This window comes from Pan paniscus, chromosome 8 (assembly GCF_029289425.2).
Source record: "Pan paniscus chromosome 8, NHGRI_mPanPan1-v2.0_pri, whole genome shotgun sequence".
NCBI classification, from domain to species: domain Eukaryota; kingdom Metazoa; phylum Chordata; class Mammalia; order Primates; family Hominidae; genus Pan; species Pan paniscus.
In genome coordinates this window covers 63,453,589-63,469,640 of record NC_073257.2, presented here as the reverse complement: position 1 = coordinate 63,469,640, position 16,052 = coordinate 63,453,589, and the positions used below count along the sequence as shown (strand labels likewise).

General features: G+C 33.4%; 1 protein-coding gene across 4 annotated transcripts in view; it reads right to left on the bottom strand.

Annotated features, from left to right (window-relative positions):
* Nucleotides 1-16,052, bottom strand: part of PRKG1 (protein kinase cGMP-dependent 1) — a 1,295,238-nt gene that overhangs the window by 1,125,581 nt on the left and 153,605 nt on the right. For all 4 annotated transcript variants that reach the window (XM_034930587.3, XM_063607406.1, XM_003806332.6 and 1 more), the window contains exon 2: nucleotides 4,635-4,801. In XM_034930587.3, coding sequence (XP_034786478.1) covers nucleotides 4,635-4,801 — 167 coding nt within the window. The remainder of the gene's footprint in view (nucleotides 1-4,634; nucleotides 4,802-16,052) is intronic.

Genomic DNA, 16,052 nt, shown 5'->3' with positions numbered 1-16,052 from the left:
TATGTTCACTATACATTCTATGTATCAAAACACCACCATGTCTACATGACTACTTACAACTATTGTATATCAATTAAATGAATAAAACAAAACAAGTTAATTTAAATTAAATAAAATTTAAAATGCAAAAAGAAAATTGATGATTTCATCGAAAAAGTTTAACTTAAAATAACCAATAGTCAAAGGACACTAAACAGACACTTGCCATTTTAAAAATTAAAATGAAATTTATCTGCTTCCACCATGAAACATCACAAAATATGAACAAAACCAATATCTCTAAGCAAATCAATCATTATAATAGGTATAAATTAGACATTTCCAATACTAGAATATTAGGTAAAATTCACCCCAAATAACGCATCACCAATTATAAATCACTAAGTCAAAGTTTGTTTTATTTTGAATGAATGTAGACTGAAGTTTATCTGTATAATAAAAAAGGAGAACAAGAATATAAGAGTATTAACACATGCTACCTCATAATTAAGGCCAAAGTCTATCTGTTTAAGAAAATAAACTGTATCCAAATATTCTGTAAGACTCACTAAAATATACTAACATAATTAAAACATAAAACGAGCTTTAAGCAATATAATCTACTTACACTACTGCCTTAAAAAGTTAATTCCAAAACAACGTTGATCAAAACTTGAAATCGAAACTTCTACTAGGTAGCACTTTTAAGTATCTGAAAGCAACACAACTCATTTTGCTTGAAAATACATGATAATGTATGCATACTACACCCAGATGACTTTTCCCCAGTCATCGTAATTAACAAAGTCTTACCATATGAGTATTCTCTTTGTTAAAACCATAAGAACCTCTGGCATTTAGGCATGCAATAACACTTGGAACACTGCACGGGGTGCAAACAAAAAAAAATATGTAAGGCACATGTTAAGCATTTTATGAAGACCACTTAATTTCACTAAAGAGAGACAGGAAGAATTGGACTGATTTTCCACATAAACTCCCTGGGTCTTTTGCTGAATATCTTGATAGTAAGCAAGCTTGTGGAAGATCCTTTACTGCCTATTCATTCATTATTACCATGGTATACTCTTTATAAATATGAATGTTCACAGATAACAAAGAATCCATCTATAGCAAGAACATTGCTACCTAAATTTTGAGAAGATTGAACTAATGATACAATGAAACATTTCCTCAATTAAAACTTTTTAAAATTTAAATGATCGTTTTTTAAATTTTAAATTATTTTGACATAAGGCTATTAGCACAAGATCTGCTAAAGTTACACTGAGCTGGCTAGAATTACCATTTAGGGAAAGATTGGCATCAGGTTATAAAATTGTAGTCATTTTATTGAGTTTAATTGAAGGCAATCAACAACATTGCAAAAGCTGTGACTCTGAAGGCAGTCAACATCATTGCAAAAGCTGTGACTCTGAATATTGATATATTATTTAGAACCCTGTTTTTAAAAGGATAATTAAGATAACGTGCTGTTTAGTCAATCTAGCAATAAAAGGAAGATAAAGAAAATTTATTAAAATTATCATGAAGCAATGGGGAAAATATTAGTATACTCACCTGGGGAAGCAATATCATCTATCATGAGTATTTCTTTCTTATTTTGTTACATTCGGGTGTGTGTGTGTGTGTGTATGTGTGTGTGTGTGTGTGTGTGTGTGTGCTTGCATCAAATAACTTCGTTTGCTTCCTTCTCTTATCTCCTTATCATGTAGCATAAGATGTATTGACTTTATATCATAGTATTTAAGTATTGTTAACTTCACATCATAGTATTTAAGCTATGGGATATCAATGAGGTGAGTAAACATCACCCAAGAACTTTGTGTCTTCTTTTGGGGAAAGGGTTAGTAAATTTGCAGCTGTACACAGGGTTGTTGAATCATGTTAGGTGGAAGTATGACCTTGTTCTTGTCTTTATTTGAAAATTAAATATGGTTTAAGAAGATATGTATGGGTGCCAAGTTGACAAGGGGTCGATTGACTTGTGATGTTTAATTTTACATGTCAACTTGGATAGGTCACAATACCAGAAAGCTGCTCAAAAATTATTCTACTGTAGACGTTTTGGTGAAGATATTCTTTCAGTAACACCTAAACGAATAGACATTGAGTAAAGCTGATTACCCTCCAATAATGTGGGCGAGCCTCATCCAGTCAGTCAAATAGAAAAAAGTCCCACCTTTCCCCTAGAAAGAGGAAATTCTGTCAGCAGACGGCTTTCAGACTCGAATTGCAGCATCTCTGACCAATGGGCCTTACCCTGTAGATTTTAGACTTGCCAGCCTCCACAATCACATAAACAAATTCCTTAAAATAAATCTCCTTCTCACTGTATATAGACACACACATCCTATTTGTCCTGCTTTTCTGGAGAGTCCTGACTAATACATAGCCCCATAGTTAACAGTTTGAGCTCTGAATCCAAATAGGCTGGGTATAAATCCTGACTCTACTATAAACTAGTTGGGAGACCTGGGCAAATTACTTAACCACATTAAGCTTCAGTCTCCTCATCTACAAAATGGAAAAATAAATATTAGCCTTTACCTCACAGTATTGTTTGAGGTTTAAATAAATTTTATATGTAAACAATATTTAGAAAAAGCATGTTCTATGTGTTGGGCATTTTCTAAACATTAACAAATATTAACTATTATTCCCAAGCTTCTTCCAATATAGCTAGAAGACTTTCAGTTAGGCTTAGTAAGAAGGGACAACATGAATAAATTTTAGAAATAATGTCCATGGTTGTTTGGAAATCTACTTTTGTAAGAAATATTTAAGATGAAGGAACATTGAATCCACAGGTGTTCAAAATTGTGGTTTCTTGAATGAAACAGCAATAATTAGCACTGGAAAACAGAGGAAGTAAAAGTATACTTTCCTTTATACAATAGCTGTTTTATTAAAAGGTGCTGACCAATATAATATCTGAAAAATAATATCATATGAAGCTATTGATATAATCTCAGAAGTGCTTTAAACGTGGTTTCTAATTGTTAGTAGTTCTTAAGATATTGCCTCTATCTTTATATTCTATACTTGACCTCTATATATTTTTGCCACTTTTCCATCCTTTCTGCTCACTATCCACATATAGCCTTGTCCTATAATTTCATCTCTTTTCTTTGCAATTCTCTGCCAAGTGTACATTATGTGTATTTTTGTTTATTGTGTTTTGTCACCAGAAGAAAGTCTAAATGAATATTTATATTTTTTGGCCTGGGAAGAATTTTATATTGTTGACATAGAAGGTGAAAACTATAAGGGAAAAAATGATAGAAATTACTACTTAAAAACTGAATGCCTAACATATATCCAAAAAGATGACAAAGAATAAATAAAAGGTGCATGCTGAATGAAGAAAGAATATTTCTTATATACTGTCAAGATTTTAATAGAAATAATACTTATTATTATGTTGTGGTGTTCTATACTTTACATTAAACATTATACAAATTATCTCATTTTATACCAATCGTGTAAAGAAGGCAGAATGCAGGATTTTTCATATGTTGGCTCTAATGACATTTTGGGCCAGATAAATCTTTGTTCTGGGCAGCTACCCTTTTGAGCAGTATGCCTGGCCTTTACCCACTAGAAGTCAGCAGTCCCCCCAACATCAACCCCTTTGTGACAACCAAAAATGTCTCCAGATATCACCAAATGTCCCCTGGGAGACAGAATCATCATCAGTTGAAAACCACTGGCAGAAAGAAAGAATATCTTCTTTTTTTACAAATTGGTTAGGTGCAACAGAGAAATTAAGTGACTTGCCCAAATACACCGCTTCTCTGAATGACCTGTAAGTTTGATAATTATAGGACACTATCACACAAATGTTTTGGATAAAACATTAATCACCACCTAAGAAACTGGTTTTCATGTGTCACCATCTTACATTATAGGTATTTCTGAACTCACTTTCTTCCAAGCTGATTCAGTCATTATCTCAAGCTACTTTCTTCCCACAAAAGAAAAGCATGTCATTATAGATTTCAGGTCAGAAAGAAGTATTATGAAAAATTAGCTAGGCATAAAACATATTTACACAGTGCGTGCCTCAGTTTTTTTCAAAACACTTTCTATATTAGTCTTTACAGGATGTATGAAACAAGCTATCATTCCTATTAATTAGGCAGGTAATATTCCATTCAACCTTTATTGTCTGCCTCTGTCATACACATGAAAAACATTTTCTTTTTACAGAAGCTTCATAGCAGGAAAACTAGTCACATATTAAAAGTTAAGGGGAGAGTTGAAGATGCTTAAATTATCGGACCAAAAATACTTCCAGTGATCTTGAGCTTCTGCTGAAGCTTTGTATGTTTGCTCAGTGACCTGACTGCATGCAGAATATTCAGTGTAATAAACTATATTTCTTTTTTCACATTTTTAACTTTTCCATGTCTGAAAAAATACTGGATTCTCATATTAATATTCTCAATACAAACACTTCCCATAATTAGTTAACCACTTTATCTAAGTAGTGTTTCAACTCTTCTCAAACTAATTTCTCAATAAAAGAAGGAAAAATGGAATTTTCCATGTAACGCATTGCCATCTGTGTGCAGCTGATAAGATGAAAAAAGAATATTTGAATGTCAGAGGATTGGAGTTACAAACCGTACCTTCCATGACATACACCAGTGACCCCACGTCTCCTTCTTTGATGATGCAACTGTCCTTGCCATACTCCACCGGGTACATACAATCCACAATCTCCTGGATCTGTGACAGCTCCAAGTTCTTCATAAAGTCATTGTCAAGGATAGCTTCCTTTATAAGATCCTTGGACCTATGGCAAGAGAGGGAAGATTTACTGGCACATCTGACAAGCTCTTTCATAGTTTGTGAGGTTTAGCAGCGCCATAGAGTGCTCTGGCACACCACAAATGTATTTTCTTGTTAGGAATCCAATAATTTTCTGGAAGACTGGAGAACAAAGTAGTTCCATGGCAGCAAAAAAAAAAAAAAAAGGCACTAAGAATTTTTTTTATGTATTCTATCATTTAATGAATAAGTGACCTACCAACCAACCAACAAACAAAATCATACAAGTCCATTTTGCTTTAGACTTTTTCTTAATCACAAAGATTGCTAGAAAACCAATGGATACATACTTTAAAGTTTGTAATTTAGTTTAAGGATAAACATGAATAAAATTTCAACATTCCAGAACAAATACTATTGCTACTGTTTATATTTATAAAAGAACATCAGGGATGTATTGTACTATACACAATTATAGAAAAAAAGTTTATTTATTTTTCATGTGCCTCTTCCGCTAGACTTAATGCTCCACATAAGCAAGGATCATTTTAAATTTGTTCTTTATTTTATGCCCAGTGTCTACTAAGATACCAGTCATCTATAAATAGTATTTAAAAAAATACCAACCTAACAGCTTTATGTGTGAAGACTGGTGAATATAATGTTACTTTCAGTAAATGGTGGGAGATAATACTGTTCAAGTAATATTTTGGATTAAAAAAGAATTGGATTCCTACTTAGCTATTTGAAACAACTGGTAGAAATGCAACAGTTCTTTATACATGTCCCATGCTTTTTAGAGAATATTTCTTTCTTCAAGCAGCTTAGACGGAGGTAACCAGGCAGATACAACTCTGTTGAACAAGATGTTTGAAGTGCAACATGTTTTAGGTATGGGATTCAATACAGGTAGTCAGTAGGAAACATATTCATAAATTTTGTAATTGGAATTCAGTGGTTAATGAGAAAGTTTTAGCAGAACTTAAAACATTGGGATATCTATTTGCTGGGATAAGAAGTTCCAAATGACTTTCTAAGAATGAAAAATCAAAGTGGAAGAAATATTAAGAAATATTTTATCAGGAGGACAATCAGAGCACTATCAGAGAAGTCAGAAGCCGGATAAGATGAAAGCAAAGAACTTGGCAATCCAGAGAGGAGACAGCACATTTGGAATGTCATATTAAAAGTCTTAATTTTTAAAAAATTAAATACAAGCTGACCTTAGTCCTCATTTTCTTAGCAAGTGGCTTCCAGGGAAGTGACCTGCGGTAGTGAATACTGACTAAAGTGTTAGTCTTCCCTCCCCATTTCTGGGAGGCTTTTCATCTAGACCTCAGTCTAACCAGCCTAGCCTTCACCATTATGTTTTGTAATAATTCAGTTTTAAGTAGTGCAAAGATACACATAAAAATAAAAACAATTAAAATTTCATTACTATGAAGAATAATCCTAGAGTGGAATGTTATGCTGCCATTAAAATTTTGTTTATGAGGAGTGTTAATGGCATGGAGGAAATTCTTCTATTATTTTTAAGTGAAAATGCAGGATACAAAATTGATTTTAGAGTAAGAATGTATGTGCCTATTAAAATGTGAAAAAAAAAACAAAACAAAAACATAGGTTTTGAAGAGACATATATTTGGGTTTCAATCCTAGCCCTGACACCTCAAAAATTTTGAGTGGGTTGTCTTACTTTTCTGAATTTCCATGTTATCATCTACAAAATGATATTTTAAAAATATCAGCTGAATAGGTTTATGTGTGAAGACCGAGGAATAAAATGTTACTTTCAGTAAATGGTAGGGGATAAAGGTTGTAGCAGTATTAATTGCAGTATTATCTTCACCCCTCCTTATAATTACCTTCACCACTCCTGGTCTCAAGAATAGCAGTGGCACCTTCATATTGACTCCTGAGATCTACTATTCTGGGATTAATTTTCCAAGAATCTAGGCTTATTTGGCATTCAGAAAATTAATCTTGGTCAAATTGCATTACGTTTTCTCTTTCCTAAAAATTTCTTTTCTTTTTTTTTTTTTGTCAGAGAGTGAGGCCATTTGATGGGTTCATAGTTTCTTGTACAATAAAAACTAATCAAGAACCACAACTTGTTCAGCTACATACAGATGACACATTATCCTTTAGGAAGTATTAATAGTGCCCTATAAAGATTTAAGTCCTAGAAATTCAGCAAGATTAAAAATGAAGCCCTCTTCCAAGAACATAATTATAATTAGCGCCATCCAAATATGATTGAAGTCGCTTTCTCCCCTCTCATAAATAAGATTATTAATCTGTTTGATGAAGATATTGCAAAAGATTAAACAATGAGCCCTAACACAATTCCTTAGAATTATCCAAACTTTCCAACTGTTTATCACTGAATGTAGAGTGTGGGATGGGAAGGACGGGATTTCAGGATGTTTTTCTTTCTCAAATTTTATTTTGGATGGAGGACATTTAATTTCAGGTCTCTGAAGAAACAAACTGGAGGCTTCCATATAGGCTGTTGTGTCACTTCAAAAGAAACTAATCAATATAGGACCACATCTTACTATTTATACCTTCATACAGATATTGCCAAATAGCATTATTTCTGAATTGTCACAATTTGTCTCTGCTCTCACAGCAAGATAGATACCTTGTGCCTCTGTGTAGTACAACCCCAAAGATGGTCTTGTCAGAGAATAATACTCAAAGCCCTGCCTTTTCATGTAATTTTCCTTTAAGTCCTTTCCTATTGAGGACTGAAAACCTTAGGTCAACTCTCATTAGTCTTTACTTTCTCCAACATTATAGACTATAATTAATCAGGGCCTCCATCTAATTCTTCTTTGAATCCCTTTCTTTCCCCAAAGAAATGGTCTAAGACACTCACTGTAACTAAGATATAATGCATATAAAATCAGTGAGTTGAGTTGTGTTATTAGTATGGGAGTTGGGGAAAGCCGATATCACAAGTACCAGAAGGTAGCCATGTGCTCAACCCAGAGTATATATTTTAACAATATTTTGAAATAATTCAGCAGCCTGACTTGGGAGGTATAAGAAGCAACCACAAAGATCATGATTTTTTTTAATCTTTACTATCTGCCTTTGTGTACAAATTATTTATTTTTAAAAATCTTTTTCTTTCATGCCCAAAATGTGTGGCTTTTTAAATCTAAACACCCATAAAAGCGACTTGACTCATTTGAGCTATCCCTATTCCTTTGTCATCATTGAATTGTCAGCCTCTGAAATATTAGCTATATATAATGATATGCTGGTATTCTGGCTGTCTGGCTTGGGTGGAGAAAAGCGGAGGAAGCCATGGTGTGTAGCATTTGCCAATTTCCATGGTGTAAATACTCCCACCATGGCCAATTTCAAGCTTTCATGCAAAATCAACCCGTTTGCAAAGTTCCTGGAAATTAACAAGCAGATCTTACACGAGCCAGTGCAAGTTGGCTCCAGCACAATACTGGATATAGAGTATTTTTCTAACACCCTAAGAATTTAGTGTAACTTAATTTATAAATTCTGAAACCAACATGATAATCCTTTCTTTCCTTAAAAATTTCATGAGGTGGTATAATATCCCCAGATAATTTAATGCCAGGATTAGCAATAGTTCTTTCAAATGTTCAATTTTAGAAAAATAAATTGGAAAATCCATTTCCCCATTTACTTATTACAGAGAAAATTTCTGAATATAAAGAAAAAATACTTGACAGAAATTATCTTTCTACACAATCTTAGGTAAAAATGGGCAATTTTAGAGTATAGGAAAACATATACCTACTTCTCAAATAAGGGAGCCAGCACTATTCACTGTTAATAAATAGGCCCCCATTAGTTTTTCTTTAGCTAATAAAAGGATATTCTACATTATGGTTACCATACAGTAGGCTAGCAATATGTAAATAACAGTAGGGTTATTTCAAGGTGTAGGGAAGGGCTAGTTCAGATTAAGTGGTCAGGAAGGCCTCTCTGAAATAAAGATTATATGACAATGAGATCCAACCATTGTCTTCTCTATTGCAGTCATGACGAGGAAAAGCATTCTAAGTAGAAGTAAAAACAAGGACAAAGGTGTAGAGTTTGGAATGACCTTGATATATTCAAGGATCAGAAAGGAGACCTGTATGGTTGAAGCATACAGTGAGAAAGAAGGAATGGGATGGGAGAATAAGATCACTGAGGTAGGTAGGGGATGGGTTTCATAGGACCTTGAAGACTACAATAGAGAGTTTTATTTTATTCCAAACACCAGTGAAGGACTATAAAAAGGGGTATGATTTATAGACAATATAACAGACATAAAGAATAAATGATATAAATTTACTTTAAAATGTTACTAAATTTGTGGAGGTTTTCTGTTGTGGATTTCATCAATTAATGAATACTGAAAGCAAAATTGATTATCATGTTAATAAGGGAGTTTTATAATTGAAACTCTTGGGAACCACTGTCTCATAAAGCTTACATTTATTTGGAATTTAAATCACTTACTCTCAGGCAACTCTTACATATTAGGAGAGAATTAGGTCTCATCTCAATTTCAAGAACTATCTCCAGAGGCCTGAAGTGTGCCCACTCTCTACTTTCACTCATGTTTTAGATCAGTTTCGCCCTCAGTCAGGTCACAGGCAATAGTAAACATGCCAAGAACAGCCTTGCCCAGAAATGTGAGCATTAACATCTGATCTCTTTGATTAAAAAAGACTTCCAGGCACTTTAAAAGACATAGTCAAAGCTATTAAGTTATTGCTAAGAATGGAAATCAGCGAAAGCAATCTGAAAATGTAGCACAAATCTTCTATAATAAAAATTTTTAACCAAAAACATCACTCACTAATTTTCTTTTGCACTGAATGGTCAACTTTGGGATCAAATGTCAGGGGAAGCAATAAATGATTTTCACAGTCACCTTGGCCTACAGTATTGTCTATCCATTTGGGAACTCAGACATCCAAGTCTTCATTGAGGACATGACAGTCCACAGCTCTTTCACACAGACATATTCCTTGCAGAGCCTCTTAAAAGTTTCTAATTCCGAGTTATTTTCAAAGGACAACTCCATCCATCTATTGTGAAATATTTGATTAATACCTATAAGAAAGAAAAATGGTAGTCCTGTTGCTGCCACAATTGTTAAGATTCTGCCCAAACCATGGATCCTATTTCTTGCCTAACAACTTTTCTGAATGAACTCCGTAGATATAAGCTGGCTAAGAGCTAAGAACTACCAACCAACCCACATACAGATAAAATTTAATCCTGCAAAGTTATTGGCCAATTTAGATATTCCCTCAAAACCACAAACCAGTTTTCAACAAGGTTCACACTGTATTTTCACATCAACCAACTCTGCTATAGCTATCCCAATCTTATGACAAAAATAGTCATGAGGAAATTAAAACTGTTTGCCGAATTCAGACCTATAATTAGCATTTGATACAAAACAAAGGAATCACTGGGCCAAAATTAATGTTAGCGACATAGTTATTTGGTGAACAGTAATATTTATCCTTTATTACATACATTGTAATATTTACCAATTGTCAATTGCCTTCTTACTTTTTTCCTGCAGTTCTAAAATAGATTATTTAGTTCCTTTGAATTAAATCATGAAATCATGAGGAAATATTAATAGTCTAAAAACAATGATGTGGAAAGGGAAGATAGCCCATAAAATATTTATTTGCCCAAATGTCATTCAGATGGTAACTTAAATTTCCTTCGTTTTTTTTTCCTTTTACTTTTAGCTGACATGTAGTAACGGTACATATTTATGGTATACAGAGTGATATTTTCATACATGTACATAATGTGTAATGATCAAGTCAGGGTAATTATCATATCCATCACGTTAAACATTTGTTATTTCTTTGTGTTGGGAATATTTAAAATTCTTTTAGCTTTTTGAAAATATACCATAAATTATTGTTAACTATATTCATCCTTCAGTGCTATAGAACACTGGAACTTATTCCTCTTATGTAGCTATAATTTTTTATCCATTAACCAACCCTTCAGTATCTTTCCCTCATCCCTACTCTTTGCAGCCTCTAATAACTATCATCCTGCTCTTTACTTTTATGCATTCAATTTACATATTAGTGAGAACATGCAGTATTTATATTTCTGTGACTGACCGATTTCACTTAACACAATGTCCTCCAGGTTCATCTATGTTGCTACAAATGACAGGATTTCATTCTTTTTTATGGCTAAATAGTATTCTGTTGGGTATATGTACCACATTTCCTTATCTGTTCATCTGTTGATGGACATTTAGATTGATTCCGTTTCTTGGCTATTGTGACTAGTGCTGCAATAAATATGGGAGTACAGATATCTCTTTGATATACTGATTTTCTTTCCTTTGAATAAATACCCAGCAGGATTTCTAGAAACTAGATCTCTAAATCTTACCATATACAAAACATCAACTCAAAATGGATTAAAGACCTAAATGTAAGACCCCAAACTATAAAACTACTAGAAGAAAAAGGAGGGGAATTGCTTCAGGACATCGAGTCTAGGCAAAGGTCTTAAGAATAAGACCTCAAAAGCATAGACAACAAAAATACACAAATGGGACTATGTCAAAAAATAAATAAAAAGCTTCTTCATAGCAAAGGAAATGATCAGCAGAGTGAAGAAGCAACCTGAAGAATGGGAGTAAATATTTGCAAGCTTCAAGCGAAGGACAAATATTCAGAAAATACAAGGAACTTAAAATAATAATAATAATAATAATAATAATTTGATTAAAACATGGGCATGTGATCTGAATAAACATATCTCAAAAGAAGACATACAAATGGCCAAGTATATGAAAAAATGCTCAACATCATTAATCATTAGGGAAATGCAAATCAAAACTATAATGAGCCATCATCTTAAACCAGTTAGAATGACTATTATCAAAAAGACAAAAAATAACAAAATGCTAGAGAGGATGCAGAGAAAAGGGACTACATTTTTTTCTTTTTTTTTTTTTTTGAGACAGAGTGTTGTTCTGTCACCCAGGCTGGAGTGCAGTGGTGTGATCTGGACTCACTGCAAGCTCCGCCTCCCGGGTTCATGCCATTCTCCTGCCTCAGCCTCCCAAGTAGCTGGGGCTGCAGGTGCCTGCCACCATGCCTGGCTGTTTTTTTTGTTTGTTTGTTTGTTTGTTTGTTTGTTTTTTCGTATTTTTAGTAGAAACGGGGTTTCACCATGTTAGCCAGGATGGTCTTGATCTCCTGACCTTGTGATCCACCCGCCTCGGCCTCCCAAAGTTTACACTGTAGGTGAGAATGTAAATTAGTATAGCCAGGGAAAACAGTATGGAGTTTTCTCTAAAACTAAAAATACAGCTAGTATTCTCCATTTTAACTAATACTCTCACCTCATTGTCATTGACTAGGAGCAATGCTAAGTAGCTCTTGAAATCACTAGTTAGATGTTAACAGATGGGGCAGGCTTATATTAATTGAGGAAAAAGAAAATTGTTGTTCTTTTAGGTGTTCATCCACTTCCAAAACATCAATATTAAAAGTCTCTCATTCAACTATTCAAGTCATTCAGCTCTCTAGAGATGCATTTTACGCGTGAGCCTAACTAAAAATAGAGCAGCTTCCAAAACAATCCAGATCAAGCTCTTCTCCTATAAGCTTCCTCTCTCATATCATGGAATTAAAACCGTGAAGTTTCACAGAACTAACGTAAAGTGCCTTGCCTGAGAATAAATAAGACCGTACGCATTTCATTACATAATTTAAGAACTATGTGGCCTGATCTATTAAGAACTAACTCTATTTCTTAAGTTTAGATGCCCAAACAGCAAAACAGGGTAATAACTGAGAAAAAAAAAGTCAGATATTTATATGTCTAATTGCAATTCAATGTTTTAAAGTATTTTTTTCTTACCTTTCAAGGCACTAAATAATTGAAATTTCTCAGAACTCATTTGTTTCCAACAAGGTCAGCATGAATACACTATGAACAAGTTCCTCACCACCCTGGGCAACCCTATCATCAGGGCATACATTGAGTGCCATGATGTTACTGTTAGTCCTTTGAAACCCAGCAACTCACACCACCACTATGTGTTACATGTTGTAATTTCGATTACAGCAATGACTTGATTTTCAAATTGATCATTAAAGAAATCATTTTAGAATAATTCTGTTGTTAAGATGCTTGTTGACTTAATCTCTGAGACAGATTACCTTATATTTTAAATTTTAAACTAAAAATACAGCTAGTAAAAATACAGTTTGTATTCAATGGCAGAAATACAGCATGATTCTCTATCACCCCCTTATCCCAAAGTGTACACTTTCTCTTGACTGAAAATGGTGACTTGGCTACTTTACTCAATTCACTTAATTCCAGAAAATTGGAGCCAAATTTCGCTTCATTACAATGTCCTACATGTCTCACAAGGCAGATTTTCTACTCTGACATACTCAATTCAGTTTTACCTCCAACCATTGTTTTGCGTAAGGCTTTAATACATTAGACATTTAGAGTCTGCCTTAAGTGAGATGGTGTTTATAGTAATTTTGAAAATAACTAAAAGTTTAAAACAAACAATCATGCTCCTAGTCATAAAAGCTCTGTGGTTACCAAGCTTCTTAACCAAAGTGAAAAATTAACCCAATACTTACAATAACATTAGTCATTATTATAGTAGTAGTATTACTACTATTAATATTTATTATTACCACTATTCATAATTATTAAGTAGTTATTCTGTGCTCCACAATGTACAAAGAGCCTTCCCTCATTTAAGATTCATTTTTGACTCTCTAAGTTTGCCATAGTAGAACTCAGAGAATTACATAAATTGTCCAATGTTGCACAATAGTAAGTGACAGGTAGAGTCAGGATTTAAAGATAAATCTGTTTGACTTCTAAGCCCACAATATTTAATTTCACTGACAATTTGAATAAATTATTCCACTTATAAAAATCCAAAAGCAAATGTTCCACTCATTTATCTCTAATTTTTCAAAGGTAGGAATGTTACACTTTTGCAGAAGAATGAAATTAGACCCTTATCTCTCATCATAAACATCAACTCAAAATGGATTAAAGACTTAAATGCAAGAACATAAACTATGAAGCTACTAGAGGAAAACATAGGGGAAATATTTCATGACACTGATCCAGGCAAGGATTTTTTGGATAAAACCTCAAAATCGCAGGCAGCAAAAACAAAAATAGACAAATATGATTACATCAAAAAAAAGCCTCTTTACAGTTAAGGAAACAATCAAAAGAATGAAGACACAACCTATAGAATGGAAGAAATATTTGCCTCCCATACACATGACCAGGGTTTAATACCCAAAATAAATAAGAAACTCAAATAACTCAGTAGCAAAAAAACCCAAATAACCCAATTTAGAAATGGGCAAAAGAATTTAATAAACACTTCTCAACAAAATAAAATAAACATGGCCAATGAGTACATAAAAAATGCTCAGTGTCACTCATCTTCAGGAAAATGCAAATCAAAACCATGAGATCTAACCTTACACCTGTTAGAATGGCTATTATCAAAAAGACAAAAGATAACAAGTGTTGGCATGGTATGGAGAAAAGGGAATCCTTACACACTGTTGGTGAGAATATAAATTACTATAGCCATTACGGAAAATAGTATGAAGATTCCTCAAAAAATTAAAAATAGAACTACCATGTTATCCCACTACTGGGTATATACCCAAAGTAAACTCAATTAGTATTTTGAAAACATATCTGCACCTCATGTTTATTGCAGCACTATTTGCAATAGCCAAGCTATGGAATCAACCTAAGTGTCCATCAATGCATGAATGAATAAAGAAAATGTGTTATACAGACACAATGGAATATTACTCAACCATAAAAAATAATTAATTTCTGCCATTTACAACAACATGGTTGAACCTAGAGGATATTATGTTAAGTGAAACAAGTCAAGCACAAAAAGATGAATACCACACGATCTCACTCATATGTGGAATCTTAAAAAGTTGATCTCATAGAACTAGGGAGGAGGAGGGTTGTTACCAAAGGCTGGGATAGTTAGGGGGGAAAAGGTGTTAGGAGATGTTGGTCACAGTTTACATAATTACAGTTTAATAGGGAGAATAAATTTCAAGAGACCTACTGTATAGCAAGGCAACTGTAGTTAATGTCATATTGTATTCTTGAAACATGTAAGGACAATGGATGTTGTATTCTCACCATAAAAATGATAACTATGTAAAGTAATGCACTTGTTAATTAGGTAGATTTAACCATTGTAAATGCATACATATTTCAAAACATCATATTGTACATGATAAAAGCATATGATGTTATCTGTCAATTAAAAAATTTTAGAAGAATGTTATGCTTGGATAATATGACTTTTATCTACATAGAGCATTTCATGTTTTCAAAATATTTCCATGTCTAACATTTCGTTGTATTATTGCCACAGACCTGTGCAGTAGGTAGAACCTTATTTGTCCTTATTTGACAGGTAAGGAAACAAAAGTATAAAGAGGTTAGATGCCTGCCAAGTTCATATGAGAGATTAAAGTAGGACTCAGGTCCACTGACTATCAGCCTGCAATAAAACACTTTTTAAACCTTCTTTTATTTGAAACACATTCATATTCATTCATTCATAATCTCTGTCTCTCTCTATGTCTGTGTCTCTCTCTGTCTGGATCTTCCTATCTCTCTTTTTCTCACTCTGTTTCTTCTCTCTTTTTCTGTCTCTTTCTCATATCTTTGGCCATTTTAACGTTTAAACTCACCTGAATAAAGAGTCAACAAATCCACTGCAATAGTTATCAGCAGGGAATTGTGGCCATTTCACAATAATTCTATAGTTCAAAATTCTGTCATAGTTCATTCATAGATCCCCTTTCTGATCTAGTTCATTCTCTACATTACAGAAGTTTGAGCATGCTTTATGGGTTTTACAGAAGGATAATCTCAATACAGAAACACTTCTTGAATTCAGCAATGGATTCAACTTATTTTGATTCCAGCGTGTTCACATTTGTTTTCTCTTATCTGACTTGAACACACATCTTTCTTTCTCCTTTTCTCTCCTTTTATTCCTACATACCTTGCCTCAGATGACTTCAATATGTAAATATGGAGGAGAAATGAAGTACACAAAATTTGTTATCAATTTGGATGGAGATCTGTATTTGAATTTCAAATAAAAAGGAAGCTCCCATTAAAAGATAAAATATAAAATTCCAAAAAACTGCAAAATGGCAGATTTCGTAATTAATGTAACTAATGAC